Below are 9,661 nucleotides of genomic sequence, written 5' to 3'. Positions count from 1 at the left end.
TATTATATTATGTATATTTTGTCTTATTCAGAATAATCTCTTTGGATCCATCACTAGATATAATATAAAAGAGTAGTTTTGTTATATAAATGTGAGTAAACTGTCATTTTTGTTTTCAACGTTTGGGTAAATTCTATTTGTGTCTCTAACGTTTAAATTGTCTTATTTGTATCTCTAACATTTATAAAAGTGATTCAATGTTATCCTACTATTAATTATACTAGCAAATCAGATTATATTTTTCAATTATTCTTATTTGAATGTATTCATTTTCAATTAGGTCTCATTTGGATGTGTTCGATTTTAATATTATACCCACTATTTGTGTTTAGATTCAATTATATCCCTAGAAAAGTGAATTATGTAAATGTTGTAGGAATTAGTTTCAACTTTTGATGAGCTATTTTTCGGAGTGAATCATCGATTCTATCACAGACATTTGTATTCTAACTCCAAAAAAAAACTTTCAAAATTAAAACTAAACTGCTCATGATGTGTAATTGACTGCAGGATAACATTAAATCACTTTTACAAATATTAGAGATACAAATAAAATAATTTAAACGTTAGGAATGCAAATAAAATTTACCCCAAACGTTGAGACAAACACAATACTTTATTTTATAAATGTTGATCATATATGTATATATATGTGAGTAAAAAACATGACAAACTTATCGTTAAAATCGTTCACTATAAGGTTTTTTTTTTTTTAAAAAGTTGTGTACCCCAGTTATGTAGTTAATTAGGTCCCACAGGTTTGTAACACTAGTTACGTTGATTAAAATTGAAATAAAATACCTAAATAAATAACGCAGGCGGTTTGATTAATGTGAGGGGCAGGGTGGGACGAAGACCCAATTTCACAGCCTCTACTCCAATTTTTTTTTTCCCGCGCCAGCAAGGCCTAATTCAACAAGCTTCCACCAACGGTATTCCAGCACACTCAAATCCTGTTGAATTTCACGCCACCAGCTCGGCTAGATCGACCCGTCCATCAGCGCCATCAATCTCATAACAACCTGCACTGGAGACAACACGTGTCTGCATCCTATATAAAAAAAGATAAATTTATATATCTGTATAAAGTTATATCTGTATACTAGAGCAATTCTCTGTCTAATTATTCTTGAAATGTGATACTGATATGTAATGTTTCAACCAATAAATATATTTATCTCATTTTAATATAACAGGTAACTCAATTCTCATAGGTATTTGATATTCATCTATAAATTAAAATATATATAGATTTAAGAATATGGTAGTTAAAAAATATCTCAATTGATTTAAAATTTGATTAAAATATTTTTATTATGATTGGTCGATAGGTGAAACACTAAAAAATAAAAATCATAAGTGATTTATGAGAATATGAAGGAAAAAAGAAATCTTCATGAACGTTTTCTAAATTAAAAATTTGAGGAACGCGAATTGTAATTTTTTAGTTTAAAAAAACAAATTCGGTGGACTAAATGTTTTTTTTTCATTTTTTTAAAATGCAACAGGGGCAAATTGGTTTTTCGAAGACAATTCGCCGGAGGTATAACGTTTCTAAGTTTCAGTTTTTTCAAAATACTACTCACTGAGTGCAAATTGGCAGGATGGAATTTGCCTTCTCAAATCAATCATATCCATGTAAATAATGAAAGGGGATGAAATTACACCATTCTTGTATAATTTACCTCACATATGATTATATTTAAATTAAAAGTGTGAAAAATAGAAAAAGCAAGCCGGTATAATAAGGCTTAGTGCATGTTTGGGCGCCATTATTTTGTTAAAAAAAGATTTTTTTTAATGAAAAAAGATTTTTTTTATTTTTTAACGTGTTTGGCAAATTTCTAGTAGTAAAAGTAAAAGCACTAGTAAAATCAAAAAAAGATCTTTTTTGAGAAGCTGTAATTTACATCTTTTTCTTAAAAAATATTTTTCCTTAAAAAAAAGATGTTTTTCATGTAATAAATAAACAAAAAAAATACTTTTATATTGTTATACCCAAACATAATTGATAGATAAAAAGACCTTTTTACATGAGATATCCAAACATAACATTATTTTTACTTCTCTATAAGATCTTTTAAAAAAGATAACTAAAAAAAAGATATTTTCTTAGAAGCTCACCCAAACAAGCCCTTGGTTTGGTAAAGCTTTTACTTTTTTAAAATAGCTTATGAAAGCTATCTTTTAAAAGACGGCTTTTTAAAAGCTACAACACTTGCGTTTGGTAAAATCACGTTAAAAATAGCTTTTAATAAGCACACAAGTATTATAATTGTATTTGGTAAAACAGTTTTTAAAAACTAAAAATATTATAATAAACATATTTTTAACAAAGAATAATATTTTTTTTTCAAATTTTAGTGACCAATAATTTAAATATTTATTTGATTTACTCTCTATACTAATATAAATAGAGTTATCATTAGTCAATAATAAAACTTGTATGTAATCCAATGTTAGTACTGGTATGTCTATTATTCATTTATATATATTGACTTACTTCTACAAATCACAAAAAATGAGACACATATCTCAAGTAAAATTATATGAAGATTGTGTTAGAATTTGTAAAGGTTAGGTTGAGAAATTAGAAATATATGACGATTCCAATGGCAATATAATGACAGAAAATATGCGTGGAAAAATAAATAAATCTAGTGTTAATAATTAACAATGGTAATTTTGAATATTTATTATATTAGATTTTTTTTTAATTTTGATAAGCACAAACCAACTTTGAAAAGCTCCCTCTTAGGTGCTTTCAAAAGCACCCCTAATTTTTAAAAACCGCAGTACAAACACTAGGATTTTTTAATTTATCAAACGCAAAATAAGGTGCTTATACTTTTAAAAAACACAAACACCTCTTCAAAAAATTTTATCAAACCCAGCCTAAATCTTACAATACCATTTACATATTAAAAGCACAAACAAGTACAACCTCATCTCCTATATACGAAATGTTTGGGAAATTAGAAAAAGAAAAGTAGGGTATCATTTATGACGAAGAGTTCAAAAGAAAAACTATTAAAAAGCTAAATATCTAATAGTAGTATAACGCCACAACATATTGTTTTTCGCTTATTATTTTTTCTATGCTGCATGATTAGTGTGTAACTTACTAATATAAAAGAATGAGTCAGAAAATGAATTTTTTAATAATTTGTTTTTTAATAATATGGGATAAAATAAATCTGTGCCTCCAGATTTTTTATTTAGTTGCACAATAATCTTCAAAAACTAGGCTTACTCATTTATCTTTAACTTTTTTAAAAAAAATCTCAAATCGGATAGTCCGATTTACATTTTTAAAAATTAAAAAAATTAACATTAAAATTAGACTATTCGATTTGATTAATCTGATGATTTAATTAATATTAATTTTAAAAAAAACTCTATATCAAACAAAATTATCCAAACTTCTAACAACGTAATCAATATAAAAAAATTGGCCTTTGATTTCTTGCAAATAGTTTTTGGGAACTATAATTAATTAAAAGTGAAATTATCAAACTAAGTAAATTTAAAAAAAAAAAAGTATCTGCAACCAATATCTTAAATTCTTAAAACGTAAGAGTATGACCAAAAGAAAATATAAATAATCTGGATACATAAACACGAGAGAACAAAGTAATAAGCTATTTCATTATCAGCGTTCTCTTCATTTTTTTTTCCAATTCTATTTCGTTTCTCTTTTCCCTGTCCCTTAACCCACATGCTACGCGTTATGGAGAAAGAATATGATACAAACATACAAAGAACGAATCCAGCAAGTCCAGAACCCACAAACATAATTCGTAGGAATCAATTTCAATATACAATATTTACATAAAAATTAACAAGGTCAGAAGAATCATGGTCCTGGGAAGGAACATTGTTAGTGAATAACATTAAATTCCTTGAATCAACGGTCAGTAGCATTTAAGTTGCTGCAGGAAATCGCCTGCATTTGTCCATTAAATTCTTTTACACCACCAATTTACAAAGTGAAGGGAGGAAGGCACTTGCAAAGAAGCATTCATCAACCTGCAACGCACATATTTCATAGTTTTAAGGTAAACATGAATGAACAAGATAAGCAGTTGCAGCAGTTATAGCTAGGCCGAGTAATCTTAATGAAATCAAAAGATGAACTGTTTCAGATACATACCTTCCTCAGAGAAGTCAAATACATCACCAAGCATGTCATCATTATCACCATCATCATCACATTTCTCCCTGTCACAGGGACAGCTACAATCCACATCAGTAGCAACTTCCGCTGATTCTTTACAGTCAACTGACGCTTTACAATAGCCCTCATGAAAAAATTTCTCAAAGTCTAGGGAATGACATATTGGTTCCTCACGAATGACATTCCTATTCAAATCACAACCACTCGAATTGAAACTGCCAGTGGCTTTTCCATGTTTTGATGATTCAAACGCTGTAGTTGTATTATCAGCAAAATGTGTGGTGGCTGCTGAATCACTATGATTCTTAAAAGTTTCCATGCTTTGAAGTTGTGATGATGCCAATGCAAGTCTCTCTCTGTTCTTGCAATGAATCTCATTACTGGACAAGTCAATCGATGAAGAAAAATATGCTGGAAAGCATGAGAATGGTCAATAAACAAGAATAACGAGTTACACGGGCCACTCAAGAATAATGAGTTAAACGTGATTGCTAATCTTACCATCATTTGCCTTTTCGGCTAAGCCAGATACTGCAGACTTTGAATGAGAACCTGCAGTATCTTCGGACAAATTCTCTTCAGCTACATGCAAATCAGATGAAGAGCTAGAGCAGTTACCCATAATCCCTCTGCCAAAAGTTTCATATATTGATAGAATGAGAATGGAAAATTATGTGTTTTTATCAAAAGAAAAAGACTTATATAACCAGTTAAAGGAAAGGAAGATAAATGATTATTACCTGTCAACCCAAGTATACTGAATTCTATCGAAATAGTTGAATACAGGCAATAAATCCTTCTGTCTTATTTCAAGCTCATTAACAAAAATATTCTCTATTTGAATCTCTCCGTTGGTAGTTAGTTCAGCTAACTTTGGCTCTCCAGCATCCAAAGGACTTATGACAAAGAATGACACCTGAAAATTGTGGGGAAAAAATTTATTCCAGTGAGTGAACTAATTGAGAAAGCTGACGAGCAGTAGTCAGAAAAAACCATAATGAATACCTCAGATTTCTGCCAAACTGGTATCCTCCCCGAGCTTAACTGTACCTCTGCATTTGAGAAGTGACATTGCTCAGCTAGTTTTATCGAACTATTGTTCCTGACACCGTTATCCTCATAATCTGAACTCTCCAAGATTAATCCTTCAGCTTCCAGTCCACCAAGTGTATTCCCCAGTACAGAAACCTCTTTTTCAGGCCAATCATATCTCCTGCAAACATCCCACCATTGAATAGGTTCAACGTTTACTCGCAAATCCTCTTCTTGTATTTGCACTGAAGGAACTGTAGCTGTTCTTGCAGCAGTTTCACCTGGCTCAGCCACGGAGGATGGTAGTAGTTTATATTGAATTAAGTGACCAGACTGGGTATAAACCAATAAGTGCTCCAGAGAATGAATTTTTGGGTATGAATCACTTGAAGCAAAAGGTATAGAATTATGAAAGATAGCAGAAACAGCACCAGATGGAACCAATACTTTCCCTGCAGCAGATGATGCAGCATTACTAACTGTATTGAGCCATCCAGCATGATTATTTTTTATTCTGCTAACTATAGAGAGAACAACAGAAGTTGGGGGTGCCAGGCAACGCTGTTGCTGGTTTACTGTGAAATGCGGAGTGAACCACCATGGAAGAGATAAAACTGGCAAAATAACAGGTCCTTCTGGTTCCTGATTATGTATCTTCAGAACTGTCTCACCACCAAATGGGGCAAGAACAAAAATATGACAGGTTCCCTTGGAGGAAATAATGGCAACCCACTGGCTGTAATGGCTAAAACAAATATCTTGTATAACCTGTATAATATTCTCAAAGAGTAAAAACCAATTATATATTGCTAAATAAAAAAAGAATTTTGAATATCAAGAAACTATCTAGGAAGTCCAACTCATTAATGATATGTCAACACATGCTCAAATGTAGCATAAGATTTTCGAATAACTATGGGTCATAGTCAATTTCTAGACGCAAAAGGCCTTAAAAGAAACACTGAGGATAGAAGCATACAGCTGATGTCATGCCTCGGTGTAGCTTGTATAAGTGCACATGTGAACACCTCCAGTCACTGCTTTGAGATCCTGATCCATTCCTTGGGTAGGATGGCATAATCCTAAACACATTAATGTTGTTGCCATGAATCGAGGCAGTAACTAGAAGTGTCCCACTTGGGTCAAAACATAAGGCAGATATTGGACTAGTATGAGCCCTAAATTGTGCCACAACATCTGCAGAAACAAAGTCTTTGACAACAACCTGCAATAGATGAGTAATACAAATCAAGAAGCATATAGAATGAATGCTTTCTGGTTTCCACTGACATAAGCTAACCACTTAAAGAAGGGGCAGTAAAGATAAGAGACTTCTGTAAAATACTCAGTACTATTATTAACTACCTTAGAAACTCTTTCCTCTATGGCTAAGCTGTGAACCAATAGATGATCTCATGATAATCGTATTACAGATGCCAATATTACTTTGAAGAAGAAAACATCTAGTCAGCAGTCCACCACATTGCAAAAGAAAATTAGATTATAACTTGCTAAGTTGTCACCGAAAAAAGAATACTCACCAACCCTGCAATATCTGTTTCTGTAGAATTTGATGTAAACCGACTACTTTTCCAGCTTGAATTTGGTGAAACAGGAGAATTTGATCCATCAGGTATAAGATCTTCATAGTATTTGGATAATGTTTTATACCCTCTATCACTAAGATTGATGAGCCCAGCAGCTAAGTGCTTGCTAGCTTCCATGGCATATTGGGCAACTAGGTTTCCACTAATGGGTGATGTTGATGGGCTGACAGATGGTGGAGTAAGACTCTGAGGGCTTAGGCGACCTGCATTTGGTACCAATGGGTGGTTGGTAGCATAAGCTAACCAGCGGGGTCCTACAGCCATTGGACCATAGCCAATATTAACCCCAACCATTCCTTGGCCTCCTAACTGGGGTACTGGGTAGGTGAGGACACTGAATTTATTCTCAAGAGTTAGAGCATCTAAACAGTATATCTGCCGGCAAAATAGAAAAATAGAAATCAAATTAGACAGGCTTTTGATATGGCAATATAAGATTAAGTTACTATATATTACATTAAATTCACATCTACAGAACAAGTAAATGATCCACTAGGTGATAAGAAATCTCTGTATTTTGCAACCTAGTAATTTTCAAATATAGCCAAAGGAAATAGGTAAAATCTCCAAAATCTACCAAGAACTATAATAAAGTCAATTTTTTCAATTAGCTAAAATGAATAATTCCAAACTTATGTGCTGAATTCCTCGAGTCAAAAACTTACTTGAGTAGCAAGACCCACAGCCACTATTTTAGGGCTGCACCTAACCATGCAGATAGTCGAACGAAATCTAAGAACATGAACATAGGTGTGGGACCTTAATGAGTAAAATTGAAGAGTTCTAGCTGAGCTTGCTATATTTTCAGCTTGAGCTTCAGTGTGGCCATCTCTGACATTTTGCACTGTACCAGGGGTCTTTAACTTATCACATGTAACGACCAACAGCAGAGGGTGTGCTGCTCCAAGTCCTTCAGAACCCTCCAATTTTGCAGGGACAGGCTGCATCTGTAAGAATGATACTGGATAATCACGCTTTGAGACAAGTTCCCTGATGTCAGAGGCATCTTCCACGTCAAGAACTTGGAAGCCATTTGTATATCCGACTAAGAGAACATGTCTGAAAGATGATGGACATGGTTCCAGCTTGTCAAAGCATGCCCAAAGGATCTGCATGACAAACATAGCAGTAAAACCTCTGTCCCCATGGTTCATACATGAAAATGTGCAATTATGAAGCTTGGCATAGCGTAGCATGGAGCCATGGATCAAAGTATAATTCAATTCCATTCCCATAAATTGGGGTCAGTAAGTAGACCCTTTGGTAGCACTTCTCATGGTTGTTCTTAATTCAGACAGGTATTAAATACTCTATTCTTCCCTGTAAGGCTTAGCAGCATTAGTATTTAGTTCAGCTACTTACAATATCAAACAACTTCAGCATCACACAAATATCTCTTTCGTTAAACTTTTTTTGGTTTAATAATCCAATATTCCAAACCAGAGTACCCCACCCATCTTTACTTCACCCCTACGAAACAAAACCATGAAAATAAGAAATGTAAAGATTGAAATTAGCTGAAAAAATTGAGTCATGGACATGAAAACAAGAAATGTAAAGATTTTTGAAGTCTAAATATAAATTTCAAACGTAGCGTAGCACAATGCACACTATCTCATTGATTATCATAGAAAAGAACTGCATTTCCATTAAAACAAGGCCGTTCACCACTTTCCACTAAGATTCTTAACGAAGAACGATCAAAATCTAACATTCATAATTCTCACTACTCATTCAAAAAACAGCATTTCACAATTTCAAAAACACAAAACAACAACAACAACAACAAACAAAACGGACTTAAGAAGAGTACCATCCACGCAAGCATATATATATATATATATATAAAAGTAAATAATAAATGAACAAATAGAAAATTGTTTGCTACCTGGTCCTTGAGGTTGTCCTCGTCGCCGGAGATTGAGGCGGCGACAGAGGCGCCGGCGGAGCGGACGCCGGAGGAAGCGGTCTTAATGCAAGAGGATATGAACTTGAAGGAAGAAGCAACGCTTTTGCTGTTCTTGTCCTTTCCATGGCTCTTCTTCATAATAACGAAGGAGGTGATTTTCCACCGGCCACCGGAGAGTCACCGGGAATTTCGTCCCCGCCGACGAGCGTCGCGGAACGTCAGCGATCGGATATAGCATAAGAATTAGTGTTTTAGGTGGGCGAAGACTGGACGTTTGGCGTGGCGGAAGAGAGCTCCGGCGATGGGTTTGAGGGAGTTTTGACCTGTTAAGGGAGTAGACGGTTCCGTTGTGAAGTGAGTTTGTGTTTTGTTGGGTTTGCTTTTGTGTGCTGTGTTCCGTTTAAGTCACACACAGTTGAGCTTGCTTGTTGCTAATTGCAAAAGCTGTTATTTTCTTCTAATGACACTCAAGCCCCACCACTTTCACTCAAATGTCTTACATGTTCCCATGAAAAACAAATTTCGTAAAAGATAGTATTGTGTTCAACAACCCTCCAAAAGCTTCTTATTTAACAGAAAATCATTTATCATTTGTAAATATCAACGAAACACTAATTAAAGTTCTCAGTTTTATCTTATGAGTTATGAGAGATTTTGTATCTTTATCAATGTAAAAATATTTTACAAAGGCATAATTATAGTGTATATCAGTAATTAAAATAATTATTTTTGACATATAGACATATAGTTCATGAATAGCCATTTTAATAAATTAATTTAATTTCACTTATATTGTAATTGTTTTGTTGACCATTCAAATAATGATGAAAAAATACCATTACTTTTTCCGTTGCATTAGTACAAAAATTAAATATTTATTTAAAAAAGAAATAGTAAAATAGTTATAATAATATATTTATATGTATAGATACTAAA

At 33.2% G+C, this 9,661-nt stretch overlaps 1 protein-coding gene across 4 annotated transcripts; it reads right to left on the bottom strand.

Annotated features, from left to right (window-relative positions):
* Positions 1 to 3,626: 3,626 nt before the first annotated feature.
* Positions 3,627 to 9,279, bottom strand: LOC112710881 (autophagy-related protein 18h). Of its 4 annotated transcripts, XM_072202927.1 has the most exons (10): positions 8,705 to 9,158; positions 8,179 to 8,286; positions 7,482 to 7,925; positions 6,751 to 7,191; positions 6,189 to 6,434; positions 5,183 to 5,977; positions 4,918 to 5,093; positions 4,679 to 4,806; positions 4,154 to 4,588; positions 3,627 to 4,029 (listed from the first exon to the last, which is right to left on the bottom strand). In XM_072202927.1, the coding sequence occupies exons 2-10, from the start codon at positions 8,197 to 8,199 to the stop codon at positions 4,025 to 4,027; spliced, it is 2,691 nt and encodes an 896-aa protein (XP_072059028.1). In that variant the 5' UTR covers positions 8,200 to 8,286; positions 8,705 to 9,158; the 3' UTR covers positions 3,627 to 4,024. The 4 variants fall into 4 exon arrangements, 3 of the variants coding, with proteins under 3 accessions (XP_072059028.1, XP_025619111.1, XP_072059027.1); XR_003157085.3 differs by lacking the exon at positions 8,179 to 8,286 and having other exon boundaries at positions 4,154 to 4,557; positions 8,705 to 9,279; XM_025763326.3 differs by lacking the exon at positions 8,179 to 8,286 and having other exon boundaries at positions 8,705 to 9,279.
* Between the last annotated feature and the right edge of the window lie 382 nt (positions 9,280 to 9,661).

The sequence above is a fragment of the Arachis hypogaea genome, chromosome 9 (assembly GCF_003086295.3).
Source record: "Arachis hypogaea cultivar Tifrunner chromosome 9, arahy.Tifrunner.gnm2.J5K5, whole genome shotgun sequence".
NCBI lineage: Eukaryota > Viridiplantae > Streptophyta > Magnoliopsida > Fabales > Fabaceae > Arachis > Arachis hypogaea.
Note: the sequence above shows the minus strand (reverse complement) of the source record. Positions and strands in the feature narration are given on the sequence as shown.